This window comes from Candoia aspera, chromosome 1 (genome assembly GCF_035149785.1).
Source record: "Candoia aspera isolate rCanAsp1 chromosome 1, rCanAsp1.hap2, whole genome shotgun sequence".
NCBI lineage: Eukaryota > Metazoa > Chordata > Lepidosauria > Squamata > Boidae > Candoia > Candoia aspera.
The window spans coordinates 74,899,584-74,918,549 of NC_086153.1; the positions used below are offsets into that span (position 1 = coordinate 74,899,584).

At 39.5% G+C, this 18,966-nt stretch overlaps 1 protein-coding gene across 1 annotated transcript in view; it reads right to left on the reverse strand.

Moving 5' to 3' along the window:
* Positions 1-1,218: 1,218 nt before the first annotated feature.
* Positions 1,219-18,966, reverse strand: part of PGBD5 (piggyBac transposable element derived 5) — a 72,859-nt gene continuing 55,111 nt past the window's right edge. Inside the window, exons 4-7 of the mRNA XM_063290432.1 lie at positions 11,819-11,999; positions 7,539-7,736; positions 6,296-6,401; positions 1,219-1,443 (exon numbers count right to left, since the gene is read on the reverse strand). Coding sequence (XP_063146502.1) covers positions 1,248-1,443; positions 6,296-6,401; positions 7,539-7,736; positions 11,819-11,999 — 681 coding nt within the window. The 3' untranslated portion in view covers positions 1,219-1,247. The remainder of the gene's footprint in view (positions 1,444-6,295; positions 6,402-7,538; positions 7,737-11,818; positions 12,000-18,966) is intronic.

The following is an 18,966-nucleotide window of genomic DNA, read 5'->3' on the forward strand; positions in this document are numbered from 1 at the left end:
ATTGCAGTATTTCTCAACCTCGGCCACTGTAAGCTGTGTGGACTTCAACTCCCAGAATTCCCCAGCCAGCATGCTGGCTGGGGAATTCTGGGAGTTGAAGTCCACACAGCTTACAGTGGCCGGGGTTGAGAAACACTGCCCTATTGTATCAGAATGGCAAGATATATAGTTCAGGTCAGTCCTCAGATACAAGGGTACTGAGATACTTCTCAGCATCTACTGTAGATATGTCAGATTGCTTTGAGTAAGAGTTTTTAAAGGACAAATGGAAATAACATGCTTTGAAATATATTGTACCTCAGTCAGCAATTTCACAAATTATTCATCAACCTGTCATTTGGTTTTAGATTTCCCAGTATATATCACTAGGTTTGGGGCCTTTAATTTTACCTTTAACTATCTCTGGATTTGGCATATGCAGCATTGTGAAAAAAGCACAGATCCAGCTACAGTTAAGGAGAAACAAGTTCCTCAGAGAATCTTTTGTATATTTCTCCCATTGTGTAGAGGAATTCAATGCCTGGAGAATAATATAGGATGATTGCAATTAAATTAAATCTCTTATGCTTCCAATGTGGCACAACTGAAATGAATCTTGGGGCTTAACTGACTTCAGACAGCACAATGAACTTAGTTTGGTAAACCTTTCTGTTTCCGACCATTTATATTAAAAAAAGCATTTTCTGTCAAAATTATACCCCCTTTTACAATCTAAAAGCATTGCAACAAAATAAAATCTTCAGTCTACTGTCTTCATCTCCCATTGCCTAATCACTGGCTTGCAAAATAGATTTGTACATTTTTTTTAAATATTTCTCTTCTAGCAATCTCTTCTCAGCCACACAACAATGTGTAACTTTACACATCGTGCACTGATTAAAAAATAATAATAATAACATGCCCAACTGGAACTGTTGAGCCTTTTTAGCTTGGAAAGGGATAGGGGAAGGGACTTGTGTGACAACTAACACCCTGTTTGAAAAATCAGATTGAGCAATAGCTAACGTAAATTCACGTCTGATGCACCGGGGCCCATGCTGCACTCATGTGTACAACCTTTGTATGGTGCTCTCTTGAGGGCCCTTTGAACATCAGCAAGGCCATTGGGAAGACACCAACATACGTAATGGCTTCCCTAGTTATTTTGTCACATGAAGTAGTAAGTTCCCCATCTTGGCATCCCAGAGTTCTCGCCTCCTCTTTCCTCTCCTCCCCCACTCCTAACCTAAGCTATGAAGAAGGATCCATCAATGACCTGGTGAGGGGTCCTCCAATCCAAGCAGCTCCTTTACAAGTCTCTCACCAAACTGCACTCGGCTGTACTTTTTCATGGGATAGGCGTCAGACATTTTGTACAGGATGTAAGCATTGTTTATGGCAATGCTGATGGAAAACCAGAAGACTTGTTGCCAGGTCTTGTTTGGCTTATGAGAAATGAAATACCTAGAAAGCACCAAAAAAAGAGAGAAGGGTGGGGTCATGAAATGAATCTTTAAAATGTTTCTAAGTCAAGAAGGAAGGGATATGTCCTAAAACTGGCAGAATCCAAATGGGAGGTGCTGCCCTTAAACATGCATCATCTTACAAGATAATTATGAATGACACAGAATGGTATCCCACCTGTCACCCTCCAGAACTTATTAGCACTTCAATATCCAGAATTCTTTCAGCTGTGTCAATTCTGTGAATTCACATGATCCTAATGCCTTGTAGACCAACAGGCAATCTAAACTAGAGACAGCAGGGATCCAGAAACTTGGTTACTGATTTCCCTAGGTTTTCTCATATTGTAATACTGGGATCTTCCTATGCTGAATGCCTCAGGCCCCCCAAACTGTGAGAAATAAGGGAAATAGGATGGCAGGTGAAGCAGCAGCCCAGCCCTTCTTTTTCATTTAAATGAAGATCTCAAATTGTAGGTTATGTTGACTACTCCAGATTGAAGCACAACTTAAGATCAGTGATTGATTTATTCCCAGTGGATTTCTGTGATGCATTTTGTTATAATTTCATTCAGCGTTTCAGAGTGTTTTTGCAGGAAACACCCATGTCCCAGATTTATATTCATTTTCCATTGCTCTCCAATGCATAAGTGAAAGTGATTTGTGCTTGGATGTTGATTAGTGCACAATGATACACCATCCAACTTGGCTACTTGACTGCTTGCACAAGCCAGACTAGTGTGATGCTATGACTATCCGTGTGAAGTTTGCAAAAGCAAGTGACACAAGTATTACCTTAGAGACTGAACTGGGCTTCTGTTTCTATGAGCTCTGCCTAATCAGTTTCAATGAACTCTTGTACAATGGCCTAAATAAGTGACGCCTAAGCCAGGCTTTGCCAAGTTCTTTCCTCTTTCTGTAGAGGCTCAGCAAGCTGCCAGCACAACTAGTTCCTTCCCACTGCCCCACTTCCCAGCCTGTGGTGGATTCTGCTCACCCATTTTGGGGGGACTTCAGGGCAGGAATGGCTATAAATTTCTCTTCCACCAGAAATTCAATTCCACAATCTAGATACCCGCAGAAACCTTCAAGGACTCGGTGCTGCTAGATAAGTTATTTTATTGCTTGCAAGAAGTCACATACACCCAGGATGTACAACATGGAAACCCAAGACATATACATATATCTCAGTCCCAAGGTTTAAACCTCAAGCCTTTTCCTCCTTCCCCTTTAAGTTAGCAGGTTCTTGGTCATTCTTTTATACACCTTCAGACTGGGAAGCAGCTGCTTCATTTTAACACAATGGTTCTATTTTAAGCAGTGCTGATCCTGCCTTGCCAGCTTTAGCCCTTACAGTTTTAGAACGCCGCAAGTACTTCCCTTCTCTGTAATGTGACTCCCTGTGTCTGTTTTTAGTAAACATTTACTTTTTTCTCCCAATCTTTTAAATGGAACAATTTTTTAAAGAAAAGAAGACAAAGAGGGAATGTAAGAGATGTCTTCAACTTTTGTTTTTCCTTGGCATAAGATAGTGGTAGTTTCTCATTTCACTTAGCCATGTTTTCATTCCACTAAAATAATGGATTAAGTTGGTCAAGACTTACCGTGAACACAAATGGCCTAGACCACAGAAGTGTGTTTGTTGTCATCTTGGAATTTATTATTCCAGAAGAGTATGAAAATTGACCAGCCATGCTCATGAAAATAACCACATGTAACATCAGCTATAATCTAATGTATTAACTATAGTCACACATGCTATTACTTATATTTTATTATACCACTCAGGAGAGGATATGATATTCTGATAGTGTGATATAATTAGTTCCTATCAGTCCATCAGCATTTCTAACATTTCATGTAAGCTGTAGATAATTTGGAAGAACTCCATAAGAGTGTGCAGGGACCTTAGGCAAGACAATACATTCTATCTGCAGTTAGGCTAGATACCAATATTCTTCCCCTCTCCTTCCTTTAGGAAAAAGACATCTGTATAATCAACATGTAGCTTCTGAGCTATCTCAGTTTGTCTTCAGATTAAGAACTTTTTCCATGGACCAGTTAGGAAATACACTCTCATTAAGCCCTTATGGTTAAAACATCATCAACTCAGATGGAAGATCTCTTTTTCTCCAAAGAGAAACTAGGGATTAATTCTATGGTGTAAACTATGTATAATTTATCATATTTCTTGAGCCAATGTTCCCATAACTGAACTATCACTAACTGATATCCTTCTGATACACTGAAACCCAAACTCCCAGAAATCTAGTTGGCAAGCTATGGGTCATGCTGACTGGGACTCCTTGTAGTCCAAACCAGGCTAGGGAAAACTGCCTTATTTTATCAGAAGTGTGGGGAATTATTTTTCCCATGTTCCCCACCCCAAAACATTGCCTATCTATGAGAAGCTAGCTAATTACAGTAGCTTGCCACAAATCCCTCAACTTGTTTTACTGCACAAGAGTTAAGACTGCTAATGTCTCTTCAGAAACTGTCCTTGAGATGGAAATTGAAGGACAGATGAAAATGCTATTAACAAATGAAACTTCTTTCTGTGACAAACCTGAATTTTCTGGACTTGGCTGCTGCCATTTTACAGTGCCAAAGTCCACTTGGGGAGCCAATGATCTTTGAAAAGCTGGCAATTCTACTAACTTCTCAAGCCTGCCAGGAAGCAGGCTTAAGAACCATGGCCAGGTTCTGCCTTTCCCTTCCTGAGATTCCCAACCGAAATGTTTGGGAAATGTCCCACGTTTGTTGCCAGGCAGAGATTTCTTGTTTGCTCAGCTCTGAGGCATGATGTGATTCAAGTGTTGAACAGCTGTCACTGTGTTTTACAGGCCTTAGCTCTTTTTATGGGAGCAGTGCTCTGGTCATGTCACAAGGGGTCATGCTAGGGAAACTTTGCTCAATCCATTGGATCTGGGAGACAGGGAGAGCATGAGAGATTTTTTTCCCCAAAAAAGACACGACAGAAATACCTTTCCTCTATTTCTCCCTTTGTGAATTCCATATCTTCTTTGGATATACCATCTTCAGATAAAAATTTGAGTTGAAGCTATTCCATCTGGCTGAAATCATTTTGGAATAGGCTGAAAGGAACACAGTTTGGAACTGGTAGAGCTGATCCAAGGCACATTGAACTCAAAGCCAGAATGTACCCACTCAAAATCTGCTGCTCAAAGCAGCCTTCTCCTTTTGCCTAATGGTTGGCTAATCCTGGGAACAGGCATGTATGTAATCTAAAGCCCTGCTTCATGTCTTTTCAAGCCCAAACAGACTTAATACTGTATATTAAATATCAAAACGTAAGTTTCCACTTGTTGAAGAGCAGGACAGGACAGGGAAACAAAGAAGAAGATCCAGTTTTTTCTCATATGCTGCAGTCTTGCTGGAAATCTCTCTGTCCTTCCGAAACCACCATCACCCATAGGTTCATCAGAAATGAGTCCTCTACTCTTGTTTTCAAGTGAAAAAGAAAGGTTAAATAATCACCCCTGGTTATTTAATCCCTGTGAAAATGTACTTGGGAATTTTAAAGCAGTTTTTAAAAAAAGAAGTAAAGAGGATTAAAGAAACCATACTGGTATAATTATGTTTCTAACACAGTATGTTTTTCACATGGTATGTGTGTTTATGTGCTTGTGTGTCCATGCCTTCAAGTCAGTGTTGATTCCTGGAGACTGCCTGGACTAGTCCCTGCAGTTTTCTTGGCAAGGTTTTTGGGAAGTGATTTGCCATTGCCTGCTTCCTAGGGCTGAGAGAGATTGACTGGCCCAAGGTTACCAGCTGGCTTTGTGCCTAAGGTAGCACTAGACCTTACGGTCTCCCAGCCTTAACCACTACACCAAACTGGCTCTCTTTTCACATGGAAGAGCATTCAAATGTGCCGTTCCCTACTTGCAGTGTGAAGTGGTACTGTCCAGAAGGGGCTGGTCTACGTGCTACTTTTTCCATATTATAATATGAAGTTTCTCTATGTAGGACTATAATTTTAACTGTTCGTCACAGATCTATAGCACTTTACAGAATCAAATCAAATCAGTCTTTACCACAGTCATGAACTAGCACAAGTCCACAGAATCATACAACTGGAAGAGGTCTGCTTGGTTACTGAGCTCAATCCTCCATCCCAGTTTAAATTCAGTTCAGAAATCCAAAATAAAGCATCCATTACAGAGGAACATCCAGAGTCTACTTGAATGCATGCAACAAAGAGGTACTTATCACTTTGCTTGGTAAGTGATTCCACTGTCAAACTATTCTTTTTGTTCGGAAGAGCTGAAATCTCCCTTCCTGTTCTATTATCTGCCTTCTGAAATAATAGGAAGCAGATTGTGGTCTTGTTTTGTGTGTAACAGCCTTTCAGTATTTCAGGAGTGCTATCATATGCTCCTAGGTTCTCTTCTTAAGGCTTATCATATTCAGTTTCCTCAATCTTTTCTTAGAACTTAAGTTTTCATTCCTGTAATGGTCCTTACTGTCCTTGTCTAAACTAGCTGCATTTTCTTTTAATCTTTTGAAGTGCTGCAGTACTGGAGAGGAGATCTGGTGAGTGCAGAATAGAGTGGAATTCTTTCTTCAGGTGACTTGGAAACAACTGTACACATATTATTTCCAAATATTTGAAAGTTGCTAAAGTAGCTACTTAAACAATTACCTTAAAAAAAAACCTTCTGCCCAATTGTCAAAGACCATCTTCAGAAAGGTTGGTAGGACATTTCTTACATCATTCTGTTATCATATAGAGAAAGTCATATTGGGTCCTGAATCTTGTTTAAATAATTAAGAAAAATTCCACACTTCCAGCCCTACAAGCTTTATCCTTGCCCATCCTGTTGTTTACTTACTTGCTATATTTGTCATCATATTTGCAAATATAACTAAGATGAGCAGCAAAGGCTTCTACTGCCAGAGGGCACGGGATTTCTCCACTCTTCCTCTTAATGATAACACCTGTTGCAACAAAGATACATAAAATACCATTGTGTCATACTGTTGATTGAAAATACTACTGGAGTTGTTGAATCGGTGGGCACCAGGTCATCCCATCCTGATTTTAAACCTATTGAGAAGGAAGTCCTACTTGGCTCAGGTATCCTAAGAACATAGGTGAAGTAGGTTACAGCATTAGTTTCCAAATGTTTAGAAAAAAAAGCAGAATCAAGAGGCATTTTTAATTACAAGGGATAAATCTGAAGAGCTCTGTGAATAGGCTAGATTTACTAGCCTTCTTCCTCTCTTATGCTGAGATGTTTATGGATGTGATTGAGGAAAATGCATGCACACACTTTTCTAAGTCTTCTTCTGTTTGTTTACCCAGAGACAATTTTTATTTCCTGGAAGCAAGGTATAGTAACCCTTCTGCTACCCCTTGTCAGAGTATTTACCAGTTAGCTGCAGAAAGGATAGCTGCTTGTTAAGGGCTTCTCAGTCTTCAAGGAAGTTGCTAAATACTTGTAAATCAAGCCATATTACAATGGCAGAATCTAAAGATGTGTGTGCAGGGCTGACTGTTGCAGTAACTAGTTGACTTTTAAATAATCATGCAGGTGATGGAGAGGAGTCAAATTTCCTTAAAGCTAAGAATTGTTGAACTCCATTGGTTTCAGTAGAAAGTTGATAAATGCCAACTCAGAAGCCCCACTGAGTTCAGTAAGACTGTCCTTAATTTACTGAATTGCTTCCTAATCCTTTTAAAATCAACAGGATATGGCACCATAATATGCCTAATTTTGAATGCATCTTCTCACTTAACATACCCAGTTCTAAGTTGAAAGGTTTTTTAAAAAAATGCAAATTACAATAGCAAGTGTGTAAGTACCTGAGAGACAGAAAGAGAGAATGATTAATCCTTCCTTCTACTAGTGTCCCAACTGCCTGCAGAAAGGTTTTTCCTCTCCTCTCAAACTACTGCTCAAAGATGGTACAATTTAAATTTATAGAAACTAAAATGACATTGAAAGATGCATTTATCTTTATTCTGTTTTGCTTCTAGGATTAGAATTTAGATTATATATTTTTCTTTAAAATCCAGACCTTACCTATTCCCTTCCCATAGAAAGAAGTCAGCTTTAGAAAAAAAACACTCACCTTGTTGAACTGGAGAATAAGCATTGGTCAAAAATCTAAAATAGCCTTTATTGTACCAGCAGATGAGGGACATGTTTCCTTTCATTTTTATCCTGTAATGTCCTCGAGACTGAGGGGTCTCTGGGTTGTTTAGCATTGAGGAAGGCAGCCCCGTGCAGTCACTTTTTCTTGCACTTAGCAATCCACAGCAATAAATCTCTACAGTTAGAAGATGATAAAACATTTATATTAGAATACTATCTTGTGGTTCTAGCATAAAAATATGAACCAAGTCATATTCTGATCTACCAAAACTGACCCCAGACAAACAATACTGCACCTTACTCACACACTAGTTCATTGACATATTATCCTCCACACTTAAAGCATTAAAAACTGAAGAACTTGATATATAGTTTATTCTTTTCAGAAGGAAGGATGACATGCCAAGGATAAGACGGCACAACTATTTTCATCATTTATTTACTTATTATCCCTAGGAATGATATACAACCAAATATGGAATATATACCTTATCAATTATGTCTTAACCTTTAAGTTGAAACGTGCAACCAGAGGTAATTAAAACAGCATCTTTCCTTTAGTTCAGACTAGTTGTAAAAAGAGTATCATTTTAGGATGAGAATTGTTCAGAAGTTACATCTCCAATGAAACTGTTTTAGCATAGCCTAATGGCATTAAAAGGGAAAAAATATCTAGTGGTAGCAGTAGGATTTACTTCAGGTAAACATGATTTTATCACAAGCAGTGTGTGTGTGTGTGTGTGTGCATGCGCACATGTGCATGCATGAGAGATGTGTGACCCATAATCTGACCAAGGGGCATCTGATCAAGGGGCATCATCTGACCAAGGGGCATCTTCAGCAATGGTCACTGGTTCTAAAATGGTGGGTGGAACTGGGCAATCAAAGCCTCATCCCTTTTTAACATGTGTTGACATGCCTCCTCATTTTGAAGCCAATGGCTTCACACACCCTGTGCTGAGCTACAATTCTCTGATTCTTCGTCAAAATTAAGAAGAAAATTATAGCATAAAATCTTCTGAAGAGCTTCTTCACTGGATCACATTACACAGTCAACACATGGGATTTGCAGAACTTAAACAACTAAAACTGCAAGGGAAACACACAGTTGCTACGAGAACATGCAATAAAAATTAACTCTGTCTGAACTAATTGTCTTGTTCTTTGTTTTTAAGTCTGAATCACATGTGACATCCAAAATTATATTGTGCCACAACACAACACTGCAGAAATTGGTCTGCATGATAGCAGTCCAAGTGACCACGGTCTGATCATATTCTGGTTCCTCAGAAGCAGGTCCTACTTCATCTAACGTGGTTCATTCAATGTGTCCATGCACAGAATCAAACCCTTTATTTCACATTCCATCTAAGAAAGGAAAAAAACAGGGAAGCCACCACGGTGACACCCTCTACTCATCAGTTGGTCCTATCTCCAATAGCTGAAGTGATCTTTGAAATGAAGCTATTTTCATGCCACTCACCACCTTGAGTGACCTTGCTGCTGAAGCAAACAGCAAATGGCTTTTTTCAAAACAAGAGCAATGGATGAGGGTCAGATTGTGTGCATGTGTGTGTGTGTGTGTTGTATACAGTAGGTAGGTAGAGGAGCATTAACTGGTGGCAGCTTCTTCTGATCTTTCCCAGAGAAGGCAAGGGAGTTGTGATTTTGGAAAAAATGGTGACAGAAGTAGACAAATCACGTGGCAATCCCTTCTAGAGTTAAAAGGGGGAAAAGCCCTATTGATACCAGTGGAACTGACTTCTGGATGAGAAGCATAATATTGGTCTGAACATGTGTATATGCTTGTGTGTGTGTGTGAGAGAGAGAGAGAGAGAAAGAAAGAGAGACAGATACATGCTCCAAATGCTAGTTACAAATCCCAATGTTTAAACTAAAGCTTATAATTACAATAGTAAAAACTAATACAAACTAAAAGAGAAAAAAAAGAAAAGTAGAAAGAAAGAGTAAAAAGTGCAAAGGAAAAGAAAAAGAAAAAAGTAGAGAAAAGAAAGAAATATATAAAGAAGTGACTTCCAACCTTCATCACAAGTATAAACAATTTTAGTAACTTTTCACCTCCTCTTAATTTGCAACTAATGACCTCTTCATCCCATGTCCCATCTCTTATCTATAAACAAACCCATAAAGCATCATCATTTCAGTCCTGGTGTCAGCAAAAGTCCATCAGGGTTGCCAGAAACAATAACATACCTATTTTAACCTTGATCAAATAAAGCAATTTTATATTCCTTCCTTTTACTTCTAACAATCTTAATCTTTAGCCCATTCAAGTAATGTAGAACTTGAAGTTGTTTCATTACTTTTTTGCCCCTTCTCACAAGATTCATCCAAGCTTTAACAAATCTCTTTTGTAAATCCAATATAAAAGAATTATCCAGGTCACTCTCTTGGTTTATTATTTGTAATTCCCTTTTGAGTTTTAAAGCATTAACCAATTTCTTTTGTGTGTCCAATTAGACATCTTTTTCCGTGTCATTCTTGTAGTCTGCATTTGCAGATCCACTTTCAGTGTCAACCCTGTCTCTGTCTTGTCAGATAAAACTTGTTCCTCTTCTGCCATTTCTTTTATAACTTCTTTTGGACACAATCTACTGATAGAAGCAAACATTACTATTGACATTGTTGATATTAACTTCTGGTTCTATTTTTCAAAAGTGTCCTTCAGTATTTGCAGTGTTATAATATTTTGCATCATTCTGTACCTCTTAATCAGGTTTATGTATTCTCCTTTAACTAAAATCTTTAGTTCCCTCTAGTGTCCATTTTTTTAAATTGTTTATCTCTTATGTCTTAGAAAAGATTCAAAACAAGTCCACTTTCCCATAGGAAGGATTTTTTACAATTAATTCCAAAATCTTATTTCATTCTTAATCCATTTATAACTTTATAAAATCAAAGTCTTAATTGGCTTTTTGCTTCAATTTTTTAGAGTTGTTAAGCTTGTAGTTAAAATTTTCTTTTGTTAAGAACTGAAGGCAGACTTGCCCAGTGTTTTCAGATTTGTCGATCCAAAGGTCTCTAATAGCTGAAAAGTTGGTAACAAGCAATTTCAAATGTGATTAGAAAAGGAAGTGTGCAAACTTGGTGTCCTTTTAAAGGCACTGACTGTGGTTTGAGCAAGATGGCTATTCCCTTGTCTCTCTATGCTCAAAACCTGCCAGAGAATGCTGGCCTGCAGTCTCCTCACAAGGAGCAACTTGTGGATGATCTCCCATCCTCTCTTTGTCCAGAGAGGTTTGAAGAACCAGTCTACTCACTGGCTCTTTGTTCTTTGCTGCAGTTGGCTCCACTTTTCGCCGTCTTCAGCCCACCATTTCTTCCTCTGGCGGCCACAGATCCCACCATTTAAACTTAAGGGGGAGATCATAACATAACTTCTGAAGAGTTTCTCAGCTGGCTACAAACAGCTGCCATGGTATTGTACAAGTTACCACTCTGCATGCCCACTGTGCCCCTTCCACCAGCAGAACCCTCTTGTAAATGTGAAATGTGCAGCAAAATGGCCAAATCTAATTGGTTCTCAAAGGGCTGAATCAAACATCACCATGAGAAAATGGTGATGGGTCTCCCAACATTTTAAAGCAGCCCCACAGCATTCAATATGGATCAGAGCAAATGTATTGGTGGAAGGGTGATGTTTTTTCTCTCCCCAGTCTCCACTTACCTATCTGGGTCCTACAAAACAGGTATTTCATTTCTGTACTGCAGATAATACCAGTTCTGAAGAGGGATAGGTGTGATTTTTGATCAAGGAAAAGTGCAGCATTTAAACAATCAGACCTTTTAGTGCTTCTGACCCAGTCAAAAGTTAAATGCCTACCATGTTTTAAAATGAAATTTAAACATTAAAAAGAGTTGGAAGTTCCAATCTCACAAGCTGAAAGACAGGAAGGGAGAAATAATTATTCTTAGAGATAGTGCAGGGTGAAGGCTAGTAGAAGACCAAACACAGGAACATGCACAAACCATCCTTCATTGATTTCATTGGCCGTCTCATCCATGGTTTTGCTACTCTCCACTGCCCCAAAACTCAACAGTGAGAAATTTCTGAAAGATCTCCAATTTCTCATTATAAAAAGGAAACACTTCCAAAGCCAACATTGCACTGGGGGAGCCATACTGATATCTAGCAGGGAAATAAGAGATCCTTAATGATAGTTTCAGATTTTACAGAACAGAGGCTTCACAAAAGACTTCAGCTGTTCTAAGATCCATGCACAGTCTGGCACTAACCTTGCTTTTCAAACTCTTCAAAGAGGTTCAGGCTGGTAATGCTGGGGCCGGTGAAGATGATGCAGTTTTTCCCTGTGACATTCTGACAAAGACTCTTGGCCACTATGCTGTGAAGCTGAGCTTTGTTCTTCAAAGTATCCAGACCTTCAGTCCCACTGCCTTCTTTCAGATGGGCATAGATCTTAATCACCAAGCAAGAAGCAGGGGGAGTGGGGGAGAGAACAGCAGGGAAAAAAGTTAATGTACAGAGAGACTAATGGCATGCTACTGACCACCCCCTTCCCTCCTGGCACCCTCTAGATGCATTGGTCTTGAAGTTTTGCAATCTCCAGTCTTGTTCATTTCCCTGTTGACTGTGCCTGCTGGGAGTGGGGTAAGGTGAGATTTTAACTAGATAGCCCTTTACCAATGTTTTGACAGTTTCCTTGCTCTCAATAACACAAAAGAAACAATTTTCTTGGCACCAATAGAGGAAAGATTACGATTTCACCTCCTCAAGATGCCTGACAAGAAGCAAACTTTTAAAGTGATCTCTATGAATCAGCCTTCCCAATCATTTTACTCTGTAGCCCAGGTTCTCAAAGAAAACCCACCTATAGAGTCGACAGCTGATACCACCACAAACCTGGGATAGGTGTCAACAAATGACCAAAGATTCCACTCAAGCAATGAAACAAACTATATGGTCATCAGCATTCAGAAAGGTTCACTTGTACTGTAGTCTAATTGCAGGTTGGCATGCTGGCTGAACTGAACACTTAAGAGTGGTTAGTCTAAAAACAGCCAGCTCAGCTTCACACTGTGGCTATACCACTTTAAATCATGGTTTATTAATCTGACTTGCTTTGAACAAACCAGATCTAAAATTAATCACAGTTCAGGTCTTAACTTTAGAGTTTGATTAACTGAAATCCAACCTACTCCTTAGAGCTTTTCTGAAGCAAAGGAGAAACTGTGGGTGCAAGGGGAATTTAATATTTGTTTCCATCATAATATGCTATAGTTTACCATTATGCCCAAGCACAGCCTTTATGTTTGCATTTATTTTTAGAATGATTCCTGCCATACTTCCCTAGCATAAAATTCTCCCATAGAAAACAGTTCCTGGAAAGTAGCATTGTCTTGAGTCATAATTTTAAGGTATTTTCTTGAGCTACAGATGTTCAAGCTAGCTTTAACATTGCAGCCATTGTCTATGCTTAAATTGATGTCTGAGCCCCATGTCTGTTCAGAAATATTGCCTGCTTGACCCTCATGATTGGATATTCAGTAAAACAATTTTTTCAAAGGCTCCAATACATAAAAAAGTGAAGCTGCAAGTGTTATATAAAATATGCTGCTGTGGAAAGAAGTGAAGAAGCATGAACGATACAAATGGTCAGCTTTTATTTGTTGTATTTTCAGAATTTTTTTTCTTTTCAGAGAGACATAGCTGTTGAATCTGGGCTTATATAACAAGGATTGTTTAGTTCTCCAGTGCTGCTTGATTAAGAAAGAAAGAAAGAAAAAGGACAGATGGCTAATTCTCCTACAGTCCTGCCCTTGAAAAGGAAATTCACTCCAGGCTTATATTTTGCACTCTTAATGCAGAACTAGTAAATCAATTAAGGCTTGAGAGCCAAATAAACTTATTCAAAATGAGGACAGACAACATCCCCCATAGTTTAATGCAGTAACTTACCAGGTAGCTTTCTATTTAAAATGTCCACAAGTTTACAAAAAAATTACATTTCAGGAAGGAAGGAAGGAAGGAAGGAAGGAAGGAAGGAAGGAAGGAAGGAAGGAAGGAAGGAAGGAAGGAAGGAAGGAAGGAAGGAAGGAAGGAAGGAAGGAAGGAAGGAAGGAAGGAAGGAAGGAAGGAAGGAAGGAAAGAATCGGCCACATTCATAAAATAGGTGTTGATCATATATATCAACAGGAGAAAATGTAAAAATGCAAACTAGGAAACTCCTACTAGTCAATATCAATGACAGCCTAAAAGAAAAGCCTAAATTGGCTCATAGCTCTACCTTCTGGCTTTGCATGGGAGCTGCCATCTGAGCAGCAGAGCCATGAAACCAAAAAGATTCAGCAAAGAAATGTTAGGACTGCTGTCAAATATTTCAGCATGTATCAAGCTAGAAAGAGCCAGTTTGGTGTAGTGGTTAAGGCACCAGGCTAGAAACCAGGAGACCGTGAGTTCTAGTCCCGCCTTAGGCGTGAAAGCCAGCTTGGGCCAGTCACTCTCTCCAGCCCTGGGAAGCAGGCAATGGCAAACCACCTCCAAAACATCTTGCCAAGAAAACTGCAGGGGCTTGTCCAGGCGGTCACTAGCAGTCCAAACTGACTCGAAGGCACCAACACAACAATCAGACTAGAAAAGCACAGGCAAGAAATCTTGCTTATCCTTGCCCAACAAAGACAGGGTAGCAAGAAACCATTTAAAACTGGAGGGGAGAAAAGGATAGCATCCATTCCCTTCAGCATGTTATCATAGCCCTCAGCCAACACGTCCACTGTTTTTCCTTTCTTTTTTTTCCCATTTAGGCGAGGAAGAGACAAAGTGAACAGGAGAACAAAACAAATATATCAGTGCAGAGGAATGAGCATATATTTAGATAGTCTCAGCTGGGAGATGGGAGAAGGCAGGAGAGAAAAGAGGTTGCATGACTTCATTACGTCCAATGGAAGTAGCCTAAGGCATCTTTTAGTCTTTTGTTTCCTTTTGTTCACGTTAAAAAGTGTTGGAAGTTTTGGTAAATCCAGCATGCCTCATTAATATGTAAATTAAGTTGCCCAAAATGCAACTCTGAGTAAGCTGTTTGTTGCCACTCCCACTTCTTCTTTCTCTCTCTCTTTCCTCCTTCTCCACCCAGGGAGAGGCAGCATGGATGCTGCTCTCTTCATCAGGGCCATGTGCTTGGGCCTTGATGAGGGATTCTGCCCCTTTCTTTCACACACCTCTTGGCAGCTGTAGGGCTGAGAGTTTAGGGCAAACTATGTAATTAGAAAGAAAAGAAGATCAAAGGAGCTTCATCTTTTTCCACCAAGATGGATGTAGCAGAAGCAACAAAGAATAAAGTCAGTAAGCTTCTTTTTACTTCTTAACCTAATGTGTCTAAGCATGTGATTCTTTATGCTTGGGAGGGCTGAATGGGTAAGAGCAATAACCTGTGTTTCTCTGGCATGCTCACTGAAGCTATCTAAGATGATTTTCTTTTTCTGTGCCAGCTTCTAAGCTGTGTTATAAGCTCTGCTCCATTTCAGTGGTTCTAGCAGGCTGCTGAAATTGGCTTCAAAAAGACCCCTGTGCACACAGGTGGTAATACCATATTCTCCTTCTTACTGGATAGGAAATTTAACTATAGGAAGCAAAATAGCATCTTGCTAGAGGAAGCAAGGGTCTAACTGTAAGAATGTGAAAGAAATGAGAAGCAAGACAAACCAAACAGGCTTCCCCTGGTCACCTCTCCCCAAATTAAATATTTCTTCTACTCCCTGTGAAAGAAGCAGGGATAAAAGAGCTCTTTTACGGGGGGGGGGGATGGAAAATTTAATTTGACCCAGCATTAATTTACAGCTATCAACCAGTGAAATGGTGGGCTCAGCTAGAAGATGTCCATTTGGGGTTTCCAAGCTTGATGTCTGCCAGAATGTTGTCCTCTTCCTTAGAGAGTTCTTGATGTAGATTCCAGAGCACAGTGTAGTTTAAAACTCTTTAGTACATAATGGTTTTGGAATAGCCTTCTTGGGGTTCCCCAATAGCAGTTCCCCATTTTCTGTCCTTCTTTGCTTCTCTCCTAGGGCTTCTCTCTTCCTGTCTGATGCATGGTCTCCTGGATCTTGGGGTACTACACTATAGAAGACAGAAACCTCCTAAATTTCTGCTGTGATGCCTTTTTCCTTAATCATGGAGAAAGCTATTTGAACTTTGCCTTCCAGGGTTCATCACTCTTCCAAGATAGACCTCTAATAATTTCTGTCCTGATAGAGCGACAAATTCTTTTGGTATGGTATGTAGAGCTTTGACTGCACAGCTTCCTAATTCAAGCTAATTTTCTTCTTGAAGCCCTGACTGGCTGGCTGTTCTTCCATTGCTGCTTCTCCTTGCCTGCCTGGTTCCCTCTCAGTTCTTCTAGTTAACTTGTTTACTACTGCATTTGCATTCTTCCTCCATCCAGTTTCTTTTTCATGATAGGGACTCTGGCTTGTAACTGATTCTCTTTTGGAATAGAGGAGATGGATACACCTGTTCCAGTTTCTTATTTTCCAATCTAAATTTTACTTTATCCCTTTTCTGTTTCAGCTGGGGAATGTGCATTTTTGCACATTTCTGTTTATATACAGTATACTTTTGTAAATGGTATTGCCTCATATGTACATCCTTTTGCAAAATGTTCCAAACAACAGCAATATTTGCATTAATATTGTCATTTTTGTACACATTTTAATTGGATAATTGCATCAGCATATTCACAGAAGTGCCTTTAAAAGGATAACTAAGTTCATATATTGGGTCAAAATTAGGCCAGCTCACTTTCCAATGCAGATCAAATGAATTCTGCCTATTCTCCTGCATTGCTACTTTTTTTTGATGCTTAGAGCAGGGATGGGCAACCTTTTATGGCTTGAAAACTGCACTTGACTTTGATTTATGCACTGAAATGCAGCACGCCAAAAAAGAGCATAAGATAGGCACAGCAGGACCAATACAATGTTTAATGTAATGTAATTTAAGTATGTAACTTAAATACAGTCAAGCTTGTTATTCCCTTGTATTTAATAATTTGGCCCATTGCAGCTTTAATATTTACAGTTCAGTGGGAACTTTGGGGGCTATACCCAAAGTTCTCAAGGACCACATTTTGTTTTGTAGCTTCAAGGTTGTGTAACTCCAATTCAGAGGGATCTAAATTCTAAATTCCAAATTCTACACTGATCTTTATTCTCCCTATTATGTGGGGTCTGCCACCTATGCAGACAAGCTAAATCATTATCATTATATAGCCATATAATTAGATTCTCTCTAAATCCAAAACAGGCATCTAGAAGCTACTAGATCACGGGTATGTGAATGTTAACAATCTTCAGTTTCGTATGAGAAGATCAGTTTGAAGGTTCTATCCTTTGATCAATGCAGGGGGGGGGGCTGCTATTAAAAATAAAATAAGTATTCTTCTGTGGATGCATCCCAACTTTAAACAAAGTGTAGCATGTTATGCAAACTTAGCCTCTAAGTAGTTTTTTAAACAAGCCTAGGTTTGTACAAATTCCCTTTTGAGAATATGCACGCACAAGGATAGTAGCAGAGATAATACCATTTCTTCTCATTTAATTCAATTATATCTCTTGCTAAGACTAATCATTCCCCCACAACTAAAGCTTCTTTTACAATACTGAGCAAATTATTGTTTTCTTCCTGCACAGAACAGCAGGCATTCTCTAAATAAGTGGTGACTTCAATTTGGCCTTTGTATAAATGCACCCAGGAGGTTGTCAACATAAAGCCAAATATGTATTTAAGTATATAGTCACTGGGGGGAAAAATCCCACATCTGTCTTTGCAACCATGGACCTAAGGGGTTCATGCTTTGAAGTGTTCATTTTCACAACTTCATAAAAATCCTTTCTCACACGACCCTTTTCCAATACGAAGAAAGTGCTCTCAAGACGCTGATAAAGAAAAGCTCCTGAGATTATTGTGACTGTTATTTGGAGGCAAACACAAGTGTCAGCTGCCTTCCTTTGTTCATGCTGTTGAGGTTGATCCCATGATGTGCTGAATACCACCCACATTCATTGACCGGTCAGTTGGATGATATATGTTAATGAAAATGGACAGAATATAAATTACCTTTATAAACTGGTATATTTGAAATGGCTACATTTTTAACAGCTCTGTTTTGTAATCTATAGACTTTTTTTTCTGTGCCTGTTACCATACAAAGCAAAAGGGCACATTGCTTAAATAAAAAAACTTGCATTCATAATAATTCAGTGTGGTGAGTGGAAAACACCAGCCTCCTTGTGAGTAAGCGCAACATCAGACAATGAGTGCCTGCAGACTCGGTGCTTGCTCAGCATAAAGGCTGCTCTAAAGAAAGATGTGAGGTTTGGAGGAGCTTGAAGGAGATGGCAGATGCCAGAGGAGGGCAAAGAGAAGCCTACAGATTAAGCACCTGCTGGAATACCCTTATCAGGCCTGTAGGAACAAACACCCCCACCCTTCTGTGCTGCCTGGCCAGGACTGAGCTGGTTCCTCATGCTGCAAAGCCTTACTCAGAGGGAAGGAAGGGGCCAGAGGCTGCTCAAGTAAGGAGCTGCCAATATGCCGACAGTGAGGCTGGAAGGTTTATTGAGACTGTCTGAATACAAGAGAACCAGCCTCAAACAACTGCAGCCAGACCCATTTACGTCCTTGATTAGATATTTTATTTTGAGAGTTACTCTGATTTCTTTGTTTGGACTGCTGAGACTCCAGAGAGTCATCCCCTCTCCCTGAATGCTCAAGGGACAGAGGAGAATAAACTTCAGCAGGTTTTCTACATCATTGGAGAGTCCAGTGTTTGTTTTCTGTTACTCACTAGTCAGCTCCCCACCTCTCTGTCTACAAGGGTCTTTGCCACACTCAGCTATAGGGAACATAAGCATCTGGCACAAGCCACAGTGAAATCACATGCTTTAAGAGTTCGTCATGCAAATGACACAATTTATGGAATTCGCATCAGTAGCATTATGAAAAAGTACATAATTGCATAATGTGTGCAATGACATCATGAAGCATGTGATTTCATCTGCCTTTTTTGCCCCCACAGGCACTTATGCATGTGAACTGCCTAATCATGCCTTTTCCCATGGATGAAACCTAATATTGTAATGAAGGAGTTGAAAATGCAGCTACTCTGTAAGTTTTTTGGGGATCAATGCTAGGATAGGAAACAACTTACAGTGTGGTGTCCTGGTAAAAATCCTGGAGAGGTTGGGCTCAGCCTTAAAGGTCACCATCACCATCATTTTCTCTTCATCTAAGCTACCTAAGTTAGCAGAGTTGTTGTGAGAATAAAATGATGGGAATGACCCTTAGAAACCAGCTTTAGCTGCTAGAAAGAAGTTAATATATAATCGTAATAAACAACTGAACTGGTGATCATGACAAATTTCAGAAGGTG